The following is a 27,783-nucleotide window of genomic DNA, read 5'->3' as shown; positions in this document are numbered from 1 at the left end:
TCAGGACCCTCTAGAGGGAGTGGAGGTAGATACTTAAAAATACCTTCCCAGGACATACTTTAGCCTGTAGACCCATGCATGAAAGTTTCTTTTTCCTAACCTAGCCCCTTTCCAAGATAGTCAAAAGCAGCTAAAGTAGAAGTTTACCAAACTTTCCCCCTCCCCACCCCCCTTAATGTGCCAATATATACTCTACATTGGTATATATTGGGGTGGGGTAGAATTCATTTCCATCAACAATGATTATTAGGCTTATATTTGGAAAGAGCATATAAAAAGGCATTGAGTTGTATGTTTAGTCTACTTTATTTATAAGTAAAAAATTTACCAAAATTTTGACAAAACAACATTCTATCTTAATTTTCAGTTAGCCTATCAGTTTCTTTTTCTCATGCATTTTTCTTAAAATGCAATTCTTGTAATTTGAGTAGAATTTTAAGCAATCTAAGTTTTGTTTTTCTTCAAAATTTAGGAAATGTATTTGCATGTCTTTAAAACCTTATAGCCTAGGCTAAATTGAGATTGAGCAAAGTTGTGAAACTGAAAATAATTTAAGCAGATCTATTTTTCTAGGTTTTACTTTTATAACACACAGATTTTTAAAGGTCATCAAAGATCAGGACCTTCTAGAGGGAGAAGGAGTGGAGGTAGGTACTTCAAAATAACTTCCTGGACCACACTTTAGCCTGTGGACCTATGCATGACAAGTTTCATTTTACTAACCTAACCCCTTTCCACAATAGCCAAAACTAGCGTAAGTAGAATTTTACCAATGCTCCTTACTATGAGTTGAAAAAACTTCTTTCTTTTTTTAATTTAATAGGAAAAAACAGGTCCTGGCTAAGCCAGTAAGCCTCACTTACTCTTTTCATCTTGCTATTATTAATTGAAGTATTCACAAAGAAAATATTTTCTTCGTCATTTTCCGTCCAATCCAGGGATTTAATAATGATAAAGTTTCCTGCATAAAACACTAACACCAGAATAAAAAGGAAAATTGATTTCCCAAGCTTTTTCATTTCAAACTTTACCGCTTTCACACCGCGTTCCAGGATCCCTAGTTTCCACTTGACTTTCCGTGACTATCCCAATCTGGATTGAAGGACTAATCATAGAAAATGGGAAACAAAAAAATTTTAAGGAGAATTCCAATTAAATTTTCTATAAGAAAGGAGATAAGAGTGAGTTCGGTGATCACACAGGCCTTATATGTGTTTTTGAAGGAAGCAGGTTACTTAGCATGACGGTACTTTTCAGACATTGAGAAGTGCCTATGTCATCCAGGGGCGGATCCAGGATTTTTTTTGGGAGGGGGGGGGGACAAAATAGATTGATCCGATAAGCTTGCGTTAGGAGCAAGTTTAATTAACGTAAATTTGCAGTAATTAAATAAATTACACTACGTTAGGGAGCACGCGCCCTTCTCCCCCCCTCCAGATCTGCCACTGGTATCATCAGACCAATTTTTTGGTTTTTAATTTTTTAGGTTATGAGCCAGTCTTTGATTCAGCTGATACAATAGTTTTAAAAAACGTCCTATCATTTTTTGGTATTACTATAAGCCTTTCTAGGCTTATAGTAATCTTTACTAGGCCTACAATCTGAACCTTTTTAGGCCTACAATCTTTGCTAGGCTGCAGCCATCACTGCAACCATAATGACAGATAAATGCATTGACGCGACTAGATAAATGTACCAAAGCAACATGGCTGCATCTAAGGTAGAAAATGAGGTTAGTGGCTGGTTTCGTATGGAATCAGGATTTAAGAAAGGTTGCCTTGTATATGGATGATTTTGATAAAGGTAGTCCTAAAGCGGCGCTCACAAGCGTATCTAGCTAGAATCCCCTGTCTAGATACGTGCCTAGCCAGAATCCAACGTCTAGGCAACGACTGTTCACAAGTAAAATTCGGCGCTTAGCTAGACACACTAGACACAGCGCTTGGCTAGACATTGGGTTCTAGATTCTAGAACTCAATGTCTAGGATTTTCGATTACAGCCAATCAGAATGTGTCAAGATCCACTATTTTCATCAGTTTTGTTTACATTTGTTAACTGAAATTTAATTTTTGTTTTCTCATTAATTGTTTTTTCATTTTAGGCAAATATACAACACTAGACATAATAGTGAAGCACACTAAGGCAATTGTTTGGCTTATGTCATCCATTATCTTGTGACAGTAAAAATAGGGATTACAATTTTGAAAGTTTTGCCCGCATAAGCTCTGTTGATTGGCTAGAAATGACAATTTGAAACTAAATTTGTAGTTTTAGCTAAGCACCGAATTTTACATGTAAACGGTCGTTGCCTAGACATTGGAATCTGGCTAGACACGTGTCTAGACATGGGATTCTAGCTAGACACGCTTGTCAACGCCGCTTAAGGAACACGGCAAAGGCTATGGAAGAGCATTCAATCAAATGGGAAGATAAGAATTTCCTAGACTTAAATTATTCAGATGACTGGACTTAGATAGATGAAAATGTTAAGCAACTCGAATTATCTTTTGGGGGTTTTGAGAGTTCAGGGCGCAAGAAGAGCGCTTTGACGAGTAGTGAATCCAGGTGAAGAGCTGATGTTGGGTGACGAGAAGATCGATTGGATGGCCTCACTTACCTGGGTAGTGTTACTAGTAAAGAGAGTGGAAGCAGTGAAGACCTTAAAATTAGAATAGCCAAGGCGCAAAGTGTTTTTTTTTCTTTCTTTTTTTTACAGTTGAAAAAAATTTGGGAGAATAGGAAGACAAGTCTGCAAACCAATGTTAGAATACGGGAAGTTACAATGCTAAAGGTGGTCAAACATGGTTCTAAAACGTGGACGTTTCGGAATATTGAAGGAGGATTTATTGGATGTTTTCCAAATGAATTGCCTGCAGATTGTTTAGGGTACTCCTTTGACTAGCCGTATTTCAAACAGTCATGTGGTTCACTCCCAGTTTTTAGAGCTGTAAAGAGAAATGGGTTGAAACGGCTTAGATACAGTTCAGAAAGACATTAGATACAATATGGTTCTTGGTAGAGTCACACTTGAGGTTCACAGCTATTAGCCACTTACTCCAACTACGCTCATGAGATTCCATTTGTCATCCAAGTTCATCTGCTGCTTTTGTGAGCTTTATTAGAGAGACAGAGCTGTTTAAGTTGGTAGGCATGTATACATTGATGAACTCGGTTCATTCTGCAGAGACACACAATACAAGGTTGCTCCTAACTAACTGCTTAACCGAAAATTGTTTCCTAGCGTATATTGCCAGACAGTGTCGTAACTTCGTCAAAATCCTGGGGGGGGGGGGCAAAGTTGGAGCCGATTTTCCCAAATCAAGTGAAAACTGAGTCATATCATAGGCAGTGCGATAGCGCTGCCTAAGTAAAGAACGATGTGGGCAGAATGTATTATTTATTTTTCTTTTTTCTTCTTCTTTCTCTTCTCCATACCCGGGCACTTCGTATCGAAGGAGCTGTCGTAGAAACTTCAAAAAGGGCTCATTCTATTGGAAATTGGATTGGCTAGTGTCCTTTTTAATAGTCGAAAGTGATTGGAGGGCAACTAGCCCCCCCCCCCACGCCAATCATTTCCCGAAACACATCCAATCAAAATTTCGAGATAGCCATTTTGTTCAGCGCAGTTGATTTCCAGATAGAAAATATCTTTTTGAGGAGGACACTCCCCCATAACCCTCGGGGCAAGGGTTTTAAGTTATGCCCTGGGGGTATATAAGGTTTTTTTATAGAAGGCGTTGTCGGTGAAACTTCAAAAAGGCTCATTCAATTACAAATTCAAACGGCTAGTGCCCTTTTTAATAGTTGAAAGTGATTGGAGGGTAACTAGCCCCCCCCCGCCCATCATTCCCCCAAACACATCCAATCAAAATTTTGAGATAGCCATTTTGTTCAGCGTAGTTGATTTCCAGATAGAAAATATCTTTTTGAGGAGGACACTCGCCCACCGCCCTCAGGGCAAGGGTTTTAATTCATGCCCTGGGGGCATTTAAGCTTTTTATACAAAGTGTTGTTGTAGAAACTTCAAAAAAGGCTCATTCGATTGGAAATTCAAAGGGTTAGTGCCCATTTTAATAGTTGAAAGTAATTGGACGGTAACTAACCCTCCTCTCACGCCCACCTTTTCCCCAAACACATCCAAGCAAAATTTTGAGATAGCCATTTCGTTAAACGTAGTTTTAGGTTCTAGAAATTATGTCTTTCAGGATGACATCCCCCTCACAGCCATTAGGACAAGGGTTGTAAGTTATGCCCTGGGGGCATATAAAATTTTTATACAACACATTGTCGTAGAAACTTCAAAAAGGGCTCATTCGATTAAAAAATTGAAATGGCTTGTGCCCTTTTTAATAGTCGAAAGTAATTAAAAGGAAACTAACACCCCTTCCACGCCCAGCATTTCCCCAAACACATCCAATAAAGATTTTGAGATAGTCATTATGTTCGACGTAGTTCAAAGTTCTGGAAAACACAGCTTTCAGCAGCACGCTCCCTCCACAGTCTATTGGACAAGGGCTTTAAGGTACGCATTGAGGGCGTACAAGTGTCCATTGCAAGTGTTGTTCTAAAAAATTGAAAAAAGGGCTCTATCAATTGAAAATTCAAAGGTCTAGTGCCCTTTTTAACAGTCGAAAGTGCTTTGAGGGCAACTAGTCCCCCTCTCTCGCCCACTTTTTCCCCAAACACATCCAATAAAAATTTTTAGATAGCCATTTTAATCAGTGTTGTTGATTTCCAGATAGAAATTATGTTTTTGAGGAGGACACTCCCCCACATCCCTCAGGGCAAGGGTTTTAACTTATACCCTGGGGGCATATTAGGTTTTTACTGAACGCGTCGTCGTTTGAACAGGAAATTATAGTTCAGGATTTTGTAAAAACATCAAAAAGGGCTCATTCAATTGAAAACGCAGGTTAAAGTTCAGGAAATTATACCTTTGAGCAGGACACTCCCCCAACAGTCTTCAGGGCAAGGGTTATAAGTTCTGCCGTGGGGGCATGTAAGATTTTTATTGAAAGCGATGATGTAAAAAGCATCCAAAAGGGCTCATTCAATAGGAAATTTAAAGGGCTAATCCCCTTTTAATAGTCGAAAGTGATTCAAGGGCAACTAACCCCCCTCTCACGCCCGACATTTCCCCAAACACATCCAATCAAAATTTTGAGATATCCATTTTGTTCAACGTAGTCGAAAGTTCTGGAAATTAGGTCTTTTAGGATGATAACCCTATCAGAGTCCTCAGTGCAAGGGTTGTAAGTTATGCCCTGGGGCATATAAGGTTTATGTACAAAGTTGCTATAGAAATTTCGAAAAGGGCTAATTTGATTGGAAATTGAAATTGGCCTTTTTAATAATTGAAAGTGAGCAGAGAGTAATTGACTCCCCTCTCACAACCATCTTTTCCCCAAAAATACCCGATCACAACAATGAGATAGTCATTTCGTTCAACGTAATTTGAAACTCTGAGCACTATGCAATGAAGGAGGACAATGCTCCCCGAATTCACAGGGCACAGGTTTTAAGTTACAGCCTAAGGGCCTCTAATGTTTCTCTTGAAAGTGTTGTCGATAACGGCAAGGATATACTAAAGAAAACTGAGCGGTTTCTCTGGATACTTGAATTATGCAGGCTTATCTTAATTTTGACAACTTTTTCTTGCAGAAACAAAATTTCAGCTGGGGGGCAGACTTGGGTCTGGAAGGGGCAGTTACCCCCCTGCCCCGTAGCAAATTACGCCCCTGTTGCCAGACCTCTAGACAGACGCCCTGCCGTACATCTTACGGGTTGTAAGAAGACATATTGAGACCGGGATCTGTTTAAGAAATTAATATTCAGCCCAGAAAGCATATGCTCCTAAATAAAAATATACTATAAAACGGAAAGCTCCCTCGAGAAGGGTAAGATTATACTGGGCCAATTCATTAGAATCCACATACACAGAAAGTCCTCTTATAACGGCGAGCGATTTTTCTTCCGTAAGGTTGCACTTGATGCTGTTTTGGCTACCACATGGTAATTTTGCAAAAAGAACTCACAGAGCCTCCCTTCAAAAGGCTTTGGATTTTACAATGTCACTAAATTTAACTTGAAGCTTATTGTTTCTAAGTTGCCTGACCCCATGTTTTACATCTTGAAATTGAAGTTAACTAAATGTTATAGCGACTCAATTTTATAGCATCCAACACGAACCATACTTTCTCTTAGTGGTTATCCATTCCCCGACTTTTTTGGAGTTTTCCAGATTACCCCCCCCCCCATAAACATACTCGAAAAAACTGATCTTTTCAAAATATCCCCAAAAATTAACAACTTGGATTTCGTGTTAACGTTTCTGTATTTACCGTGTTTGCGAATGTTAATTTAAGGCGAAATTAGGCGTTACAAGGTGAAACTTATCATTAGTTTTTTATCGTTTTTTTTCCTGCCTCCTCAGTCATATTTTGTATCAAATAGAGAAAAATTTTCTGTGTGTCTCATTTTATTTAAATGGTCAAGATTTCATATCTTTTCGCTAAACAAATAAATTATAGTTAACTTCATAGTCAGGGGCGAACCTACAGTATATTCATTAGGGGGGGGGGGGGGGCAAGAGGGGTCTATATCCGGCTATTAAAGGAGCAAGGGCTATATAAAAATTTTTCCTCCACATTATTGGAGGGGTAACAGCCCCCTGCCCCTTCCAAACGACGCCCCTGTTCATAGTCACAGTTTCCAATAATAGTTTCAATGATCACAGTACAAATAGGTGCTTCGTAGTTCGCTATCGCTGAATCGCCCATATCAGGGGAGGCAGTCAATTTAACAATAGTCATGTATTGCTTTATTATGGACGAAGAGAGCTTCAGATCTCGTATTAAATACTGGATAATAACTTATTGGAAAGAGGTGCTTTTTATTTTTGATTTTATGATATTTACTAATTATGATTTTGCATGTCCATGGATCTTACTCTTTGGTTTACTGTTTGCGTGTACCGTTTGTCCTAGGTGTTTGAAATAGTGCGTAAGGTCGAAACCTCGTTCAAATGCGTATTTATTCAAATAACCAACTAAGAAAATAATTGTTCCTCAACGAATTACTTTTAATGAGACATAGTATCTAAAAGATCTTAGAAAGGTACAACGGATACTGATAAAGGCTTTCGGGTAGCAAGCTGAAATATTCGAGTTTCTATTATTATTATAATCTTAGAAATATGGAAAAAACTTCCTGCTTGAATTAAACTGGCTTGCGAATAGGAACTTCTTTTAAAATTTATTTAAAAGTTAATCAACAAACAGAACTAGAAAACACAATAAAGGCACACAGTTTCAAAATTCTCTAAAACACACACTAATATATTTCAGATGCATATGCAAACTTCAGGCACGTACGCCGGCATTTTGTTTCGGGGGAGGGGTAATAATAAAAGACATTTTATTTGATATTTAGAATAATAAGTACTAAAAAATTCAGGACAACTTAGAATTCAGAGGACCGGACCTCAAGCCCTTCACCCTCCCCCCCCCCGTACGTCCCTAGCTAACTTAGGAAGAACAGAAAAGAGAACATGCAGCTTATACTGTATTTAATATGCCAAAAAGCATCAGATATCAAGTTTGGAAAGTTCGACACCGAAACTTTATTTTGGGAAAAAATTAAGTTAGAATATCAGAATTTCAATTTGAAATAGCATTTAGTGAAAATTAGCCAAGTTTCCCAGAAAAGCCCTTTTTCATTCAAATAGCAAAACATGTCATGAAAATTGGGGTTAAGCTCCCCACTCCCTTCAGAGATATAGCCTGCACCCAGGTCCAATAGAGCTTACTGCAATTACTTTCGTAGGTTTTTTGGGAATTTTTTTTCGGGGGGGGGGGGGTAATAAAAAAAAAACAATTTTTTGACAATTTGAATAAAGTGTTGAAATATTCAATGAAATTTAGGATTTCAGAAGAGAGCTGGGTCTCCAGCCCCCCCCCATATGTACGTCCCTAGCTAATTCAGGCAGGACAAACAAGGAAACATGCAGCTTATACCTTATAAAGGCCCCTCATTGGTTGAAAATAATGTCAAGTGATCACTTCCAACAAATCAGAGGTCTTTTCACTGTAAAACACACTACAATTAATTACAGTAAATTCCATTGAAGTTGGGGATGGCAAAGGGGATGAATTGATACTTAAAGCTTTTTGTGGCCTGATTACAAATAAGGCCAATGACAGTAACAATATTATCTGGTTACATGATCCCGACAATAATATCAGTTTGAAGTTTAGAGAACAAAAATTCGCACAGAAAATATCTAATTGCGAATGAACTTGCAAGGTGACATTACAAGGATTGTCTTTTAATTATATACAAAAAAAGTATTTAGATGAAAGGGTCAGCGGGAGCAGTTCAGATTGTACAATTGTCAATAAAATATTAACAATACAAGAGAATTCCCATGACCTAGATGATTACTTCATATTAAAAAAAACACAAGACTTTTGGCACATATAAATGAATGGCTTAAATACCCAAGAACTGAGTATCAGTAAAATATTGCCAATGCAAAATTGTACGTATTCGATAGCTTAGTTCTGAGTAAAAAAAAAACTAAAAAAAACTTTGGCATGAGAAAAAGCTCGACATAGACTGATCAGAAAAAACTCTAGAAGAGTTTGTCTGCACAGATTCTAGAAGTGTCAGTAAAATATTACAAATACAAAATGGTTTCCATGTATGTATCATACCTTACTTCTGATTAAAGTAGAAAATGAAAAAAATTGGCACATAATTAATGGTTCAAGTTCTGAATGACTTTCAATTCTAATTAGATTAAGTTCTAATTCTGAAAACTGTCAGTAAAGACTTAACAATACAAAATTTATTCTACATATCTGATGTGAATAAAAAGCAAGTGTACCGGGAGTAAAACACGATATATTTGAAATACCAAAATAAAGTTCCTTCTTTAGTTCGGACTCCTATAATTAAGCTAAATCTAGTTTCAAAAATGAAAAAGTCTTTAATCAGCAAAGAAAAGAACATGCAATCTTTGGATTTCGCTAAGACAGTGAGCAATAAGAAAAGTGCTACGCACAATATTTTTAAGGAAGTTTAAACGATAAGAACCGTGTGAACGCCTAAATCATCAAAAATATTTAAGACGTAGTATTGGACGAGGGTTCGCGTCCTTGGGGCCCGTGAGCCAATGGCAAGCAGCCCCTAGAGCGCAGGACGAAAGAACTGCGTTTGGGAGTAGGGAAAATGTATTTTTAATTTGAATATGAAAGTGAGCTCTGAAACGTTTAGTACGAAATTATTTTGGTCACCATTATTATTGTCATAGAAGTGACCCGTTGCTGTACAACTAAGCATGTAAGTTCAATAAATCTATTATCTTTTTACATGTGTTTGTTTCTCTTATATGTCTGAGTCTAGTCCGATAATAGGTAACTAGTTCGCCAGTCTCCATGGTAAATGCTCCCAAAGGAATCTGATCTCCAAGTGGCGCTATAAGAGAAATCTCTATCGCCACGAGCAAATCCCCTCAATTACTACAACAATTCTTCAATGGTACAAATGGCGCGGTCGGACATTGGAGGAAAACTGCGAACTAGTTAGGCTGTTTAAACTTTGTAATTCAAATTTAAATTTTGGAAAGATACAGACATATAAAAAAATTGTTTAGGCCTATAACCGCTCGGCTACTATTGTAAACCCATTTTATCTAATTGTATATAATAGCAAAACAAAAAATAGTTTAATTAAAATTATATTTTTATTTAAACGGAAAAAAAAAAAGAAAAAAAAAAAAAATCATGGACGATATAAATTAATTAATGTTATTGCAAAATTTATTAGCAAAAAATATATATATTGCTAAAAATATCCCGGAAAACAATGGTCAATAAGATATTTACGAATTTAATATACAATTGACCCAGTTTGTAAAATTAACAAAAACAGACGTTGGAGCGTTAAAAGACATGCTGCTTCTACGATTAAGAGGCCAGGCCTTAACCTTTCTAAAACAGGTCGAGCATACCGTTGGAAATAACGCCAACTTGCCAATAAATACGGTTGATAACTTGTTACAAGCATTCAAAGAGAGATTTATAGAAACTAGTTCAATAAATAAATTAAAACATGGAGTAGTGAACTTTGATTTTTCACAAAATATAAGGGAATATCTGGATAATATACGCATTTCTGTAGAAGCAAAATACGGAAGTGGTTCGGGGCAACTGTATGAAAAAGTCATACTAAATACCTTTTTGCAAGGGCTACCCCCAAAACTATATCGAGTAGTAATATCCAAGAACATTCAGTCACGTAATCTTTAAGTCCAAGATTTAGAGATATTAAGTTAAGTCTACAAAATTGACTATAATAATATTAATGAGAAAATAAGTAAATTTTGCTACACAAAAGCGACCCTCCTCTAAAAGTGATATAATGAATTACAAATTTTATATCAAAGGTATAACTCCCATGTATAAAAAAGAAAAAAAACGCCAGAACCCGCTATGCATAAAACAGTACGTTTTCAGCCCATTAACCCTACAATAATAAGGTGCTATAACTGCAATCGTGTTGGCCACATAGCAAGAGAGTGCCACTACGTCACCAATCCCATACCAAGAAATGCTGTCAGTAATACGCAAAATTACGTCAACCATTTGTTCAGAAGAACAAATTTTTGTACCGGTCGTGCAATAGGCTATAGCAAGGGGGGATTGCGCCAATCAGTACCTTAAAATGCATACCAACTAAATCTGTATAACCCTTTCCCGAACAGGCACATTAATTACCGGTCTGAAAACCCAAATACTCGCCAAGGCCAATATAATGCGAGAATGCAATATAAACATCATGAAAATTTGCCGATGAGAAATGAAAATTTTACAAGCCAACGGCACTGGCAAACGGCGCCAGCAAATGGCACTGACACGAGACATCCACGCTACCATAATAATACATGGCGAAGACAGGCAGACGTAAATCATTTAAATATGCCTACGGAACCTAATACGTCTGAATACCTAGTACAGGCACCGAGAAATGGAATAAAGTCTCAGTGACTCGCTTCATGCCCATCAGAAACATAAGTTGGACCCAGAGGGTGCCAAAGATATTTAATAGGTCCAGAACACGCCTAGTGAATTCTTGTCGTGATATTACTAACAAGTTACCTATCTTTAATGATTTTTGTGTAGAAAACGTTTACTTTACGGCCTTAGTTGACAGTGGTGCTACTGTAAATATCATAAACTCTTGCGTATTTAATACGTTGCCTCTGCACATTAGGCGACAAAAGAACCCCAATAATCCCAATTTAACAAGTATTACAGGCCATAAATTAAACGCAAAAGGGTCAATTTGCCTAAACGTAAAAAGAGACAACAGAACCTTCATGACAAATTTTATCATATGCGATAATCTCCCATATGATGATATAATAGGGGCAAATTTTCTAAGGTCTAATAAAATACTATTAGACGTAGCCAACGAGAAGTTTGTATACCCAGCTAAGGTGGGGGAAAAAATTTCTACCTTAAGAAATCGTAACAGAGGTTACGAAGATAACATAACAGTAAACAAAATTTCTAATGGTATAATGTCGAAGTATTTTGAACCTCATGTCTCGCAAAGACATGGCATAATTGGAAATTTATTCAATTATCCTGAAAGATATCGCAGAAATGAAGTAAATTTAAATAATAACAACATTGAATCTGCGATAATAAAAATAGGAGATACGCGACAGTACAGATCAAACGAAATTAAGAAAATAGTGGAATTGTGGAAAAACATAGTAAAACCCAACGTGACGCCACAAGATGCCGCAATGGCGCAGCATAGCGCCAGTATGAATCTAATAAACAAGGAAAATAAAGAAAAAGATTTCGGATTTGCGATAATGAAAACAAAAATCCCTCCCAAAACGATGCAAAAAGTTTAAATATCACAAATGATCGAGCCAATAATTAGAATATCAGAAATACGGTTTGCAACATCGTCTGAAATACCTGAAAATCTGCTATACGAGGACCAGATTATATATTATGACAAAGGAGAAGGTTTTATTTGGGTACCCAATAACCATGAAAATGATACAATTACAATTAAAAAGGTGACTTTTTTATTCAAACTCCATAATTTAAAGGATATTCATATAAGTAACGATGGCAATTCAAACCAAAACCTTTTTAGCATCATCAAAACCACAATCAATAAAGACCCCTTAACTGAAAATCAGTTCTATTTCATATTTAAAATGGATCATATTAAGGATACGGACCTTAATAAAAAATTATGCTATTTTTTATGTATTTTTAAGTATGTATTTTCTGCATCTTAAAATTACATCGGTATTATCCAATTTTACAAGAATTAAATTTTAACGACTGGTCATCCCGTAGCAAAACAGCCATATCGCGTGCCATATAAGCACAAAGAGTGGTTAAAAAATAAAATCCAGGAATTAGAAAGGAACGAGATTATACGCCCAAGTATAAGTCCGTATAGTGCACCAATACTCTTAGTGCCAAAAAAGAATGGAGATTTTAGACTCGTTGTAGATTATAGGGCTCTCAACAAACAAGTAGTTAGCGATAAATTTCCTCTACCAAGAATAGACGAAATTCTTGACTCAATTTCAAGCAAAAACAAAATGTTTACTTCTTTGGATCTTACCCAAGGCTACCACCAAGTGAAAATAGCCGAAAAGGATGTCCATAAAACTGCATTTTCAGCATCCGAATATGGATCTTATGAATACTTGAGGGCACCATTTGGGCTTAAAACAAGTTCAAGCGCGTTATGTCGACCCCTATTGCACCTGTTAAGAGGATTAAAGAATATAATTCATTTTGTCGATGATATTATATGCGTGGGTGAAAACACTGAGCAGCACTTAGCAACTTTAGCTAAGGTGTTCGATATGTTCAGTCAAGGCAATTTAAAATGCTGGTCCGAGAAAGTAAATTTATTTCAATCCAAAATTAAATTTTTAGGAGTAGTAGTAACCCAGGGCAAGATTTCCCCAGACCCTGATAAAATAAAATGTGTTGAAAACCTCAAGCCCCCCAGAACTATGAAAGAATTAAGTGGAATTTTAGGACTTACTGGCTACTTTAGAAAAGTCGTACGCACTTATGCCCAAATTGCGAAACCTCTCACGGACTTAACGAAAGGAAACTCCCATAGTGTTACCTGGTCCCAGGAAGCTCAAACGTCCCTAGACCAACTCAAAAAGGCGCTCACTTCTGAACCAATTTTATCACTCCCTGATTTCGAAAACGGAAAATTCATCGTTACCACTGATGCTAGCTCAAAGGGCATATGCGCTATCCTTTCGCAAGCAATCCCAGTAGAAAACCCTAACCCTCTACAGGGAACACCTAAACAAATAGAAAAAGTTATATGCTATTAAAGTAAAACTTTATCAAAAGGCGAAAGTAGTTATTCCGCCACAAACTTAGAATTACTATCTATTATATACCACTTGGACAAATTTAGACATTATTTAATTGGTAGAAAATTTATACTACGATCAGACCATAAAAGCTTGCAGTACCTGCACATATTTAAAAACCCCACGGGCATTCTAGCTAGATGGATTATGAAAATCCAAGACTTAGATTATGAATTTGAACATTTAAATGGAAAACAAAACGCAGCTTGCGACTTTTTGAGTAGATATCCAGAAAATGATCCGTCGGAAACTGAAAAAAATGAAGTTAATGCTATCAATGATAAAACCAAACATGGATATAAGAAAAACAAAGTCAAAGACGCAGTAAAAGAAAATAAGATTAACTATTGTCACTTGTCTTTGGAAAATATAAAAAGAAAGCAAAAAAAGGACGAAATGTTCGTAGCACTAATTGACTATTTTGTGAATGATGAGGCTTTACCGGATAAACTCAAAACTCTTAGAAAAGAGATAGATAATTTTTACTACGACTTTGATGAAGAAATACTGTGTAGAATTGTGACTGCTGAGACAAATAGAAACCAAACCTCGATCATACCTGTGTTGCCACAAAACTTGGTAGGGCCAGCATTTGAATATTTTCATTCGGACACAGGTGGACATTTAGGAGTTATGAAAACATTCCATAAGTTAAAACAATACTTTTACGTACAATCGGCACTGACAAAACTTAAAGAATTTGTAAATACATGCAAAGCATGTAACTTGAGAAAAATCCCCCCAGCTTATCGAAATCCTCCAATGGGAAGGGTCCCGGTAGCAAATTACCCCTTCGATATTATCTCATTTGACCTGTACGGGACAAATGGAGGCTTACCTGTTTCTAGCAGAGGCCATACTTGTATTCTTTCGGTTGTAGATCATTTTTCCGGATTTACTTTTGCAAAAGCATTAAAAAATCAAGGTGCTTATGCCACAAGTAAGGCATTAGCAAAATTATTTTTACAATTTGGCATTCCTAATAAAATTTTGAGCGACAACGGGAGCAATTTTGTTGCAAAAGTAACAAAATATTTAATGAGTTTCCTTAATATAGATAAAATGGTGACAGCGCCTTACCATCCACAAGCTACTGTAAAAATATAAATAAGGCATAAAATATTTTCGAACGTTCTAAGTATTTATACAAAAGACAATAGGAGCGACTGGGATAAATTCTTACCTTATTTAACTAACATAATCAACACTGCTTATTCCAAAGCAACCAAAGACAATCCATTTTATTTACTTTTTGGTTGTGATTTTAGAGTCCCATATGATGAAATTATTGAGTCTCAGCAGTATTATAACGACTCAGAAGATTATAAACAAGAATTCATAAATAGGATGAGGAAAACTTATAAAATAGTTAGGCAAGAGTTGGAAAAATGTAAAATAAACCAAGAGCTAAGAAACCAACCCAAAGTTAAGGTGAATATAGATTTCAAAGTAGGAGACTTCGTTTACCTAAAGAACTAGTCAAAAACGGAAGGAAAAAAACTTTCCAACAAATATTTTGGGCCGTACAGAATAGTCAAAAAGTACGATAATGAATATACCTTTAAAATGGAGAACCCCGATAGTGGAAAAACTTACAAGGCGCATGTTAGCCGAATAAAAAGAACAAAATTTCCAGAGAGATGGATGTCACATCCCTCTTCTACTGATTCGTCAGATTCGAAAAATGAGACCCCTAGGTCAAGACTGGCAGAGCTAAAACCCTTTAATTTCAAACAAGATTATTTTGAAAATGAAAGTGATGGACAAAATTTTGAAGAATTTTTAGCAATGGAAAATCTAGTTGTTCCTAAGAAATAATCCCTAATACCAGGATTTTTTCCTGAAATAAAGACTCCAAAAAGCCCAAAAAGTTATTCATCGGCGAGCGCGGGAGATTTAGATTATACAATATCTCCAAAAACCCAATTCTTCCCCGATAGAATTTCGACCCCATGTCCCCCCACAAGATTTCCAGACGATATGGTTTCCCCTGCAACACCCATAGAAAGGCCCCTGTCCTTACAAGAGGAATTAAACAGAGCTGTAGAAACCCCCGGTATTACTGTAAAGAAAACTCCCCCCAAAGATTTAACTAAAACAAACCTGAGAGAAGCTATGGATTTAATAGATTTTCCCATAAAAACGAGTCAAAGTACATTGCCCGGGAATAAAACTCCAAGGGATGACCAGCAAGGTAGATAGCATTATAGAACGGTGTCTAAGTTAAAACCTAAACACGACTTGATATGGACTTCACGGAGAGAATCTCTCCTTCAAAGAATGCCCCATCCCCATGAAGACATGGCCTTCCAACACTGGAGGACCCCCGCTCAAACTCTCGATTCCTCCCAAAACTCTCAAGAATCTTTCAAATCCCCCGAGTTGAGAACTCAAGGCGAGGACTTAGAGAATAAACCTTCTACTTCCAGAGGAGACGAAATTTACGAAGGAAGGGCAGGTGACACCTCTAAAAGTGCTAATCCGGATTCGTCGGAAACCAGTTCTGAAGAGTCTGATGGTGAATCAGGCCATAGCGTAGCTAAATAAATAGGGAACTTTCAGACTACCTCAGCAACCTAACACTGGAAAAACTCGACATTAGCATGGCAATAGTTTTTGAAAAAGCAATACAAAAAATTTGACCTTATCTCGCTAGACAACCCGAAAAAGAAAAAACCACAAGAAACAGAGGAGAAAATAACGACACAGTCAGGTAGAACGGTTAAAAAAACCTGACAGATGTAAATATCCCTAATTAACGTAAAGACAAATTTCAAAGATAATAAATTTAACACCGTAATAAATTCAACAGTGTGCATTTAGAGTTAACCAAGTAAGGATTTGATTAAGTTTTGAATGTTTTATTTTTGTTAGTGTTATTTCTATGCCCTTTCAAAGGATACTAGAAAGGTTGTAACATACAATAGCCAAAGGTAGGAAGCTAGTGGTCTACCGAAAACGACAACTCGCGTTGGACCACTAGTTGTGGGACGCCGGGGGAGGACCACATGGCCCTTGTTTTTTTTATTTAATTTTTTTTTAAACGACCGTAGGAAGGGATATTTCTCAGTCCTTCAAGTGTAAGAAATTAGTATTTTTATGCCAACCAGGGCCAGTCAAAACAATACTTAAAGTTTGAATATAAACTTCAGCGAGCTACATAAGTTTTCGTTTTTGAATCAGAATACCTTGAAAAAGAAACAGTGAGTTTACTTTCTTATAGCTACGAGAAAAAAAAAGCGTTTTAATTTAATTATATTATATCCATGAAGTATGCTGTCCTACAGCTGTGTTAAACATTAGTTTCAAAGAGAAACAAAGGCGTTTATGTCTTTAGCTCCTTGACGAAAAAATTTAATTTCATTAGTTTATATCTATGACGTAATACAATAACAGAGAGATCACCGTTCTATAGTTCTGTGACAAAAATGTTCTTTAATTTCATTGGTTTAACTATGAAATATATTTTGCTCTAATTTTTGTGGCAGATTTTCTCAAGTCAGTCACGTTATATCTTACCTACACTGACTCTGGTCCCCTCGAATTTTCTATGAAAATTCGACCCAGGTCCAAACAAAAATTGATGTCATCAAAAACAAAACAAAAATTTTTTTACTTATCGTTTAATTTCTACCAATAAGAAGACTGCAAGGTGATGACGGTGATGTCTTTACTAATGGTTTTATACATGGATTAAGTCGAGGCAAAATCTCCTCTCTACAACGAGCATAAGAGTTTTCTAAGATGTAGAATCCCTGCTGAAATTGCCTTCAACGTGAATATTGAAAAAAAAAAATTTAATCAAAAATAAATAAAATCCGCCTAACTTTACTTAAAAATTCTATAATCTGACACTAATCTTAGATATAGCTTAATCTGAATCGTGTTTCGATCTCTTTTTAGGTTTTTAGTGTTTAATCTTCCTTTTTACCCGCAGTGTTGTTCGTTTTTCTTGCTTAAAATATCAGTCAATTTCTTATTTAACTATTATAATAATCAATCAGTACTCAATTTTTACTTTAATTATTTATTAAAATATGATTTATCAATAAGTTATTAATTAAAATTTAATTATCTCAATAAACTATTTAGAACCTGATAATTTATTTAAGTTAGACTAAGGTTTATGTTTAACTTGAAAAGACTGTGCTTCATTTAGCGAAAAACGTTTATTTTTGTAAAAAAAAAATTTTCCTGTTTCCCCTTTTTTTAGATTATGAGAAATTTATTTGAGCAACATGTATATCAAATTATCCAATTCTGATATAGTGAATACTAAAGAAATTTCCTCTTGAAACCTATATTTCTTCACCACCATTATACCCGTACAAATCTCAGCCAGTTTTCAGTATATTTTGATAGAGCGAACTTGTTTTTATTAGCTGAAGTAAACACGACTAATTCGGAGCGTCGGGTATTTTGAAAATAAGTTTAGTTTTTAAACTATGAAATTCAGTAGGATAGACCCTTATATCTGAAAGATTTATAAAATCAAAAAAAAACTACCACTACAGAAGCGTCTAATTATATTAAATATTTTGTATTATTGCAGATTATAATTATTTTAGGCCTACACAATGCTCATTCATGTGTTTCTTACTCGAGTAATATATGTACTAATAGCCAACTATTGGTAACTATAACCAAACAACCTATGGGTACGTTTATATGTAGAATTTCACGGCGGATGTGAAATTATATCTCAAAAATAATATGTAAAATCTTAAAACCATTTGAACAGTTAAGATACATGGATTGAAACCCTGTGAATGTCCAATGGCGACTAAGTAAAACCCACAAGGAATTCCCTATCAATGTGAAGATGTTTCTCGCTTAACGGATTCTAATAAGACTTTAATATAATATTTATTTATTTAGTGCTGAAGGATTTGCTCAAACAATAGCATTCTAAAAAGATATTGATGTCAGTTCTTCATTATGCTTATATCCTTTGCCAAGCATTAACTGAAATCTACGGAGGCAAGCTTGGAAATCCTGCATCTAATGACCTTATTCGAAAGGCGAATACGAGGCACCAATGTTGACTTGCAATTACGGAAAATCCTGAGACTAAGAACCTCGGCATTTCAGCCGTTAAACCCGGAGCCCCATAAGAACGTCTAAGCCAAGAAATAGGGAAGACATCAGAAAACTAGTTGGTATAGAGGTCTCCACTCGTCCTTGTTATGTCTTGGTCCCTCATTGTAGTATCGTTTGCGTAAAACTGTGCGGTTATGACGCTGCACAGGCATTTTTTATACAGCACGGACTTCCGTGAACAATGCAGGCACGAAAAATATTGTAAAAACAGACCTCAAACTTAATAATGTAGGGTAAATTATGTTTATTTAATATCGATATTTTCGTTATCAAAACAAATTGAAGACATTTCTGTTTTAGATTTTCATTGTGAGTGCTAACATTAGTGTATTTATTTAATTCTGTCTCATAGCTAAGAAATTATAACCCAATTAATTCGTGAATTATTGTATGTGTATTTTCTTCAAAGAACATGTGATTCTGCCGCGTTGTCTTTATTACAGGAAAGTAAATGGACATTTTGGTCATTGAGTATTACAATAAGCTGCCCAGTACAGATACGACCCAGTAACATCTATTTTTATCATATCTCAACCAACGAAGAGTACTCACCATAACTCCAGGCAACTATCATCCCAGCTTCGTCTACGAAAACAACAGTTACCTTCGACCGTCGTTTCTTCGACTATGAACCATATTATGTATCAGGTAACACTATATTTGAACCTCAGTATCAAGTGCTTTAACGAACTATATAATCGCATAAAAGCTGAGAAACCCATCGGCCAGTACAAGATATAAATACGTAGATATCGTGTCGATACTCACTATGGACCCCATAATAATTTGACAGTATAGTGATGATATTTGAAGCTAAACGATATTAAACAATATTTAAAGTTAAATGATACTTAAAGACATTTGAAGATATTTAAAGATGAAATTAAAGACAATTTGAAGTTTAATTATGAGAACTCCATCAATCAGCACACGATAGACGATATTTGAAGTTAAACGACACTTAAAGACATTTGAGGATATTTGAAGCAGAAATTAAAGACAATTTGAACTTTAACTCTGAGAACACCATCGAGCAGGACAAGATAAACAATATTTAACGATATTTGAAGTTAGATGATAGTTGAAGAGGTTCGAAGTTGAATTTAAAGACAATATATTAAGAGAGTCACTATAATATGACGACAACCCGTTTCAAAAGGCACAAATGAACAATTTTACGCGAGAATACATTCTCTATGTGCCTCAAAAATCCTAAAAATGATATGCTGAAAAGAAAAAACACCAACACCTGTAGTGGGAAGAATCATTTCCCAGTTGACTATTAGAACGATATTTAACGGTCATTTCCCAGTTGACTATTAGGAAAAACCTACCGTGTAAAGACAACTAGACTCGAACTGTTCCATGAAGAAACCATAACGTAAGTGCTTCGAAATTTTTGCCAGGACAAAAGGAGTGAAGGACAGTAATTTACAACAGAAGGCTGTAGTACACTAAGGACACGAAAGGTGATGAATAGATGTGAAGCTACATGTGTTACCTCCTAACAGCTTTGACAATGCAAAAATCTCAATAGTGAAAGTGTTTTAATGTCATCAGTGAATATGTTGAACCAAATATTGTATGTTATAAATCATTCATGTGTGTACCACAAGTAGAATTAGGTGTAATATTATTATGTTATTCATTTAACGTTGTGTAGATAGTATGTAGTACGTCATATAGACAGCAAAATCAAAAAAAAAAAGAGAACTAATGTAAAATTAGAATATTCCCAACCTTATTGAAAAAGTATAATTAAACATTGTTATATATATAAAAAAAAAAAAAAAAAAAATCCTTAGTATAGTAGCTAACCTAGAACCAAAAAAAATCTTAGTCCGGTAGATGAATTTTAGATAGGGATGTAGAATAAAAAAATAAAAATAATTGAAAAATTTTAAAACTCCTGATGGGCAGTAACTAATGACGGGGCGTCATTATTTCATGGGAAGGGTGATATGTACCGGGAGTAAAACACGATATATTTGAAATACCAAAATAAAGTTCCTTCTTTAATTCGGACTCCTACAATTAAGCTAAATCTAGTTTCAAAAATGAAAAAGTCTTTAATCAGCAAAGAAAAGAAATTGCAATCTTTGGATTTCGCTAAGACAGTGAGCAATAAGAAAAGTGCTACGCACAATATTTTTAAGGAAGTTTAAACGATAAGAACCGTGTGAACGCCTAAATCATCAAAAATATTTAAGACGTATTATTGGACGAGGGTTCGCGTCCTTGGGGCCCGTGAGCCAATGGCAAGCAGCCCCTAGAGCGCAGGACGAAAGAACTGCGTTTGGGAGTAGGGAAAATGTGTTTTTAATTTTAATATGAAAGTGAGATCTGAAACGTTTAGTACGAAATTATTTTGGTCACCATTATTATTGTCTTTGAAGTGACCCATTGCTGTACAACTAAGCATGTAAGTTTAATAAATCTATTATCTTTTTATATGTGTTTGTTTCTCTTATATGTCTGAGTCTAGTCCGATAATAGGTAACTAGTTCGCCAGTCTCCAAGGTAAATGCTCCCAAAGGAATCTGATCTCCAAGTGGCGCTATAGGAGAAATCTCTATCGCCACGAGCAAATCTTTTCTATTACCACATCAATTCTTCAATGGTACACAAGATCAAATAAAAAAAAATAATACAAATAACATTAATACAAATAAAATAATATAAATAAAATAAATAAAAAAAGCAATAAAGAAAATAAATAAATAAAAAGCAAAAGCAAGGTCAAAACGTAATAGAAGCACACACGGAAAGATTGGAACAGTATTCATAAGGGTAGAGATGTATTAATGCCATTTTTGAACAAGTTTTCCCTTAAAGGGTTATATATAAATTCATAAATTATAATCTTAAGTGCAGCTTTCAGTGTTTATAATTGAAAAAACGACAAATTTTCTGTGTGTCTCATTTTATTTAAATGGTCAAGATTTCATATCTTTTCGCTAAACAAATAAATTATAGTTAACTTCATAGTCAGGGGCGAACCTACAGTATATTCATTAGGGGGGGGGGGGGGCAAGAGGGGTCTATATCCGGCTATTCAAGGAGCAAGGGCTATATAAAAATTTTTCCTCCACATTATTGGAGGGGTAACAGCCCCCTGCCCCTTCCAAACGACGCCCCTGTTCATAGTCACAGTTTCCAATAATAGTTTCAATGATCACAGTACAAATAGGTGCTTCGTAGTTCGCTATCGCTGAATCGCCCATATCAGGGGAGGCAGTCAATTTAACAATAGTCATGTATTGCTTTATTATGGACGAAGAGAGCTTCAGATCTCGTATTAAATACTGGATAATAACTTATTGGAAAGAGGTGCTTTTTATTTTTGATTTTATGATATTTACTAATTATGATTTTGCATGTCCATGGATCTTACTCTTTGGTTTACTGTTTGCGTGTACCGTTTGTCCTAGGTGTTTGAAATAGTGCGTCGAAACATCGAAACGTCGAAACCTCGTTCAAATGCGTATTTATTCAAATAACCAACTAAGAAAATAATTGTTCCTCAACGAATTACTTTTAATGAGACATAGTATCTAAAAGATCTTAGAAAGGTACAACGGATACTGATAAAGGCTTTCGGGTAGCAAGCTGAAATATTCGAGTTTCTATTATTATTATAATCTTAGAAATATGGAAAAAACTTCCTGCTTGAATTATACTGGCTTGCGAATAGGAACTTCTTTTAAAATTTATTTAAAAGTTAATCAACAAACAGAACTAGAAAACACAATAAAGGCACACAGTTTCAAAATTCATTAAAACAAACACTAATATATTTCAGATGCATATGCAAACTTCAGGCACGTACGCCGGCATTTTGTTTCGGGGGAGGGGTAATAATAAAAGACATTTTATTTGATATTTAGAATAATAAGTACTAAAAAATTCAGGACAACTTAGAATTCAGAGGACCGGACCTCAAGCCCTTCACCCGCCCCCCCCCGTACGTCCCTAGCTAACTTAGGAAGAACAGAAAAGAGAACATGCAGCTTATACTGTATTTAATATGCCAAACAGCATCGGATATCAAGTTTGGAAAGTTCGACACCGAACTTTATTTTGGGAAAAAATTAAGTTAGAATATCAGAATTTCAATTTGAAATAGCATTTAGTGAAAATTAGCCAAGTTTCCCAGAAAAGCCCTTTTTCATTCAAATAGCAAAACATGTCATGAAAATTGGGGTTAAGCTCCCCACTCCCTTCAGAGATATAGCCTGCACCCAGGTCCAATAGAGCTTACTGCAATTACTTTCGTCGGTTTTTTGGGAATTTTTTTTCGGGGGGGGGGGGGTAATAAAAAAAAAAAATTTTTTTGACAATTTGAATAAAGTGTTGAAATATTCAATGAAATTTAGGATTTCAGAAGAGAGCTGGGTCTCCAGCCCCCCCCCCCCCATATGTACGTCCCTAGCTAATTCAGGCAGGACAAACAAGGAAACATGCAGCTTATACCTTATAAAGGCCCCTCATTGGTTGAAAATAATGTCAAGTGATCACTTCCAACAAATCAGAAGTCTTTTCACTGTAAAACACACTACAATTAATTACAATAAATTCCATTGAACTTGGGGATGGCAAAGGGGATGAATTGATACTTAAAGCTTTTTGTGGCCTGATTACAAATAAGGCCAATGACAATAACAATATTATCTGGTTACACGATCCCAACAATAATATCAGTTTGAAGTTTAGAGAACAAAAATTCGCACAGAAAATATCTAATTGCGAATGAACTTGCAAGGTGACATTACAAGGATTGTCTTTTAATTATATACAAAAAAAGTATTTAGATGAAAGGGTCAGCGGGAGCAGTTCAGATTGTACAATTGTCAATAAAATATTAACAATACAAGAGAATTCCCATGACCTAGATGATTACTTCATATTAAAAAAAACAAGACTTTTGGCACATATAAATGAATGGCTTAAATACCCAAGAACTGAGTATCAGTAAAATATTGCCAATGCAAAATTGTGCGTATTCGATAGCTTAGTTCTGAGTAAAAAAAAACTAAAAAAAACTTTGGCATGAGAAAAAGCTCGACATAGACTGATCAGAAAAAACTCTAGAAGAGTTTGTCTGCACAGATTCTAGAAGTGTCAGTAAAATATTACAAATACAAAATGGTTTCCATGTATGTATCATACCTTACTTCTGATTAAAGTAGAAAATGAAAAAAATTGGCACATAATTAATGGTTCAAGTTCTGAATGACTTTCAATTCTAATTAGATTAAGTTCTAATTCTGAAAACTGTCAGTAAAGACTTAACAATACAAAATTTATTCTACATATCTGATGTGAATAAAAAGCAAGATCAAATAAAAAAAAATAATACAAATAACATTAATACAAATAAAATAATATAAATAAAATAAATAAAAAAAGCAATAAAGAAAATAAATAAATAAAAAGCAAAAGCAAGGTCAAAACGTAATAGAAGCACACACGGAAAGATTGGAACAGTATTCATAAGGGTAGAGATGTATTAATGCCATTTTTGAACAAGTTTTCCCTTAAAGGGTTATATATAAATTCATAAATTATAATCTTAAGTGCAGCTTTCAGTGTTTATAATTGAAAAAAGGTGTCAAATAAAGAACTTCAAAGGAATATAAACACATAAAAACACAAAAAGGAAAGGCAGCAGCAAACTAGACCAAGTTCATTAAATATTCAAATTTGTGCCATTTCAGCAACGCAATAAGTTAATATCTTTGGATGAGCACAGCTGGCACCAGATTCATAACAAAACTTTCCCTCCCTCCCCACAGAACCCGCCCCTCCCCAGAAGGGAGTAAGATACAAGAATTTACCCACACCGGATATCGTATTTTCTAAAAAAAAAAGCCCTAGTGGGTAACAAATAACAGATAAATCCAAAAGAATGTCCTTTTATTTTTTGAAATGCGAGTATTTGCCAAATTCTTGAGGGGGGGGGGGGCAAAGAAGGCCTATAGTATTTCAATCCTTGTTAAAAATTCCTTTTTGGTAGGCCTGCACACTGTATTTTCAAGCCAAGCAAGGAAATACCTGACCCAAAAAATATCAACTCTGCCAAAGTGATTAAGAAACACTTTTAAAGCTAGCCTTTTCATCTATAGAACAGTGGCTCAACAGACATGATGAAAAGGAAAGAAATGAAAAAGGAAAAATGAAAAAAGGAAAAGGATGAAAAGGAAAGAAATCTGAAATAAAGTGAATTTAGAGGTGCATCATCTAATTCAATTATGATACAAGAGCTAGCACATGTCAAGTCTCATATTATAAAAAGTGAATTTTAGGAGTTAACAGAATCATTCAAGAAGATTTCCTTTCTTGAAGAGAGGATTTGAAAAATTCTCTTGGGGAAGGGGAAGTTGGCAAAGTGAACCTACCGGCCAAATTTGAAAGCCAACAGGGTAATAACCTACCCCCCTAAAATAGCACCTCTGCCAAGCTGACTAAAAAAATGCTTTCACGGCTAGCCTTCTCCTCTCTAGAATAGTGATTCCACCGAGATGATGAAAAGAAAACAAAGCTGAAAAAATGCATTAAATTAAGAATTCTTAATTTAAATTAATCTTAATTTAATCTTAATTAATATAATCTAAAATAATCAAAATAATCTAAGATACAAGAGTTAACACATGTCAAAATCTCATATTTTTTTTCAGAAGAACAGAATTTCCGGATTTAACAGATTCATTCAAAAGGATTTCTTTTTTTGAAATAAGGATTTACAAAGTTCATAAATTCATGGGGGGGGGGGCAAAAAAATAGCCCAAAGATCGTTTTTAAAGCAAGCAGGATAATACCCTACCCCCTAAAATAGAACCCTGCAAAACTGATATAAAAAGTTTTTACGGCTATTTTTCTCCTACCTAGAAAATGAATTTGCGCCCATAGAAGAAGCTGAAATGAAAGATTAAATTCAGAGTTGCATTGTTAATCTTAGAAATAATCACTTACACATACAAAACTGGCCGCTTGCAAGGAAAAATTAAACTTATAAAAAAAACTCCTATGAAAACTATAATGAAGCATGCAATTAAAAACAGGACTAAAATTCGTCATGTCTTGTTAAAGCTTCTCCAAAATCAGTTGCTTGAGAGCCAACAAACAAGTCATATTTGTCCAAAATTTCTTCTTTTGTAAGCTTGGCGTCTTCATCGGTGTCAGATTCATATATTAGGTGCTTGGCCTCAGCAATTGCGTGGTCGAAATCAGGTGGAATGATCCAGTTTTTAACCTGAGGGGAAAAAAAGAATTATTTACTGTTTTTCTAATGAAGATATACAAGTCAAGCATAACTGTCATTTATTAGATAAGCATAAATATGCACTGGCATTGCCTTGGGGAAATTCTTTGCCCTCCTCCTCCTACATTTTGAAAAATACCTTTATTAAGTGCATTCATTGAGAAATGGCTTTTTATTGCTATTTTTATCAAAAAAAAATAACAAAATTGGCCCCCCTTCCGGAATTTTGAAAAACACAGTTTCGGCATTTATTTTGCAAGATAAAATAGCTGCTTTCACAAAAGCGCTGAATAGGCATAGTTGTGACCTTTTCAACTATTCTGTTTTCTGCATTGACCCTTTGACGAATCTACAGATCACCTAAGGAGGAGGGTTGGGGGGCCTGCGCCAATTCAAAATACCCTATTATTTTTTAGTTTAACCTCTTGCTCGAAGCCGCCACCCGTTTTTTGGCTGTATGTTTTGATAACTTATTTGACGCACCTCACGTCAACAAAATGTGTCTTCGTTACAAGTTTTTGTTCCCTATCATGCATCTATGTAGGTTCTACGCTTTTAAGACATATCCCATATGAATAGCCAGGAACTATCAAAATAGCTCGAAGCTACTGCCTTTGTTATTGCCAGTGTTTCCACTCTAAAAGATTTATCCTGAAATTAACGATTTTTGGACTTCGGTAAGATTTAATTCAGGAGTTTTAAGAATCCGAGAATTCTTAGGATGCACAGACTTTCTCTGAATATATTGCTGACTTCAGCAGGAATTCAGGATTTATGAATAAATTACGATAGTATAAAAGGGACATATCAGCTGACATTCTTTGTGCCTGATCTACACTTCTTCTCATGATATCTTGTGACGTTTAAGAGTTCCTTCAAACCACGAAGAAGCTTTGAATAGAATGGAATGGAGGAGGATCGTGCACCGCTGTGTTAGTCTCAGGCTACTTGGTACTGCAGTGAGTTATTATTAGTAGTAGTAGATTAGCTACTACCAACTATCAGCTACATTCTTTCATCTACATACAAATGTTAAACAACTTTCTCATTTCTTCTGGTAGGGTATATTTCATGTTGATGCTAAACGCTTGAATATTATTGATTAAAGTGAAAAAATATTATTGGCATATACAGCGAATCCCAATTGTCCGGATACAAACAGTTTTGAGGGACTACGGATGCAGTATGTGTAAGAGAATGTGGAGAATGCAATAATGTAGGATTATTTTTCAGCTTTTGTGAATCAACCAGTGAACTTATTTAAAGAAACAGCAAAAAATTACATAACTTTGGACCCCTCACAAAGGCTCTTTGAGTGGGAGACTAAACATTACATTAAATAAAAGCACTAAAATCAAACAGAAGGACAAGAAAAAATTAAACAATAACAACAAAAAATACCATGCCAATCAAAATAAGCAGATTAAACAAAATGAAAAGGAAAGATAGGGGGGGGGGAGAAGGGAGGAGAGAACTAACTCTCTAGGCATGAGAGATGTTCGGTTAGCTCTTTTTTCAATTGTCCATAAGAACGACATAGCCAAATTTAAACTGGTAGGGAATTCATAGCCCATCTACAAGCATGTTTAGATGAGATTATATTGAAACACCCAAACAGTTCTATGGTTCTTATGGGCGACTTCAACGACCTACTACCCAGCTGGATTGAACGATCGCTAAGCTTGAAGCAAGTTGTTCGTGAAAAGACAACTCAAAATTCTGTCATTGATCTCATCTTCACAGATACTTCCGATTTCTATAGTGATCCAGTGACGTCGTCGAGTCTTGGTAAAAGTACACACTTCTGTGTGCACTGGTGTCCCAGGGAGGAAAACAGAATAGGAACCAAGCGAAATTTTTTAAGCCGGCCTCTGACTGAGTCTGGAAAAGAGCTATTCGCTAAATGGCTATTTCGAAAAACTGGAAAAGTTTCTACGAAAATTGCAATGTCAACGACATGAATAGAATATTTTCCAC

The 27,783-nt window shown here is 35.4% G+C and overlaps 2 protein-coding genes across 4 annotated transcripts in view; both read right to left on the bottom strand.

Moving 5' to 3' along the window:
• Positions 1-1,019, bottom strand: part of LOC148942409 (glycosaminoglycan xylosylkinase) — a 66,981-nt gene extending 65,962 nt beyond the window's left edge. Inside the window, exon 1 of one of the 3 annotated variants that reach the window (XM_089102957.1) lies at positions 864-1,019. In XM_089102957.1, the coding sequence (XP_088959083.1) occupies positions 864-1,019 (156 nt within the window). Of the gene's footprint in view, positions 1-723; positions 743-783; positions 835-863 lie in introns of those variants that run through there. The other 2 variants (XM_089102958.1, XM_089102959.1) reach the window with 2 other exon arrangements.
• Positions 1,020-22,242: 21,223 nt separating this feature from the next.
• scf (Calumenin B scf) overlaps positions 22,243-27,783 on the bottom strand; it is a 67,531-nt gene continuing 61,990 nt past the window's right edge. The window contains exon 7 of the mRNA XM_089103732.1: positions 22,243-25,797. Within this exon, the coding sequence (XP_088959858.1) occupies positions 25,609-25,797 (189 nt within the window). The 3' untranslated portion in view covers positions 22,243-25,608. The remainder of the gene's footprint in view (positions 25,798-27,783) is intronic.

The sequence above is a fragment of the Artemia sp. Qi Xiang Cuo genome, chromosome 17 (assembly GCF_049724085.1).
Source record: "Artemia sp. Qi Xiang Cuo chromosome 17, ASM4972408v1, whole genome shotgun sequence".
Lineage (NCBI taxonomy): Eukaryota > Metazoa > Arthropoda > Branchiopoda > Anostraca > Artemiidae > Artemia > Artemia sp. Qi Xiang Cuo.
Note: the sequence above shows the minus strand (reverse complement) of the source record. Positions and strands in the feature narration are given on the sequence as shown.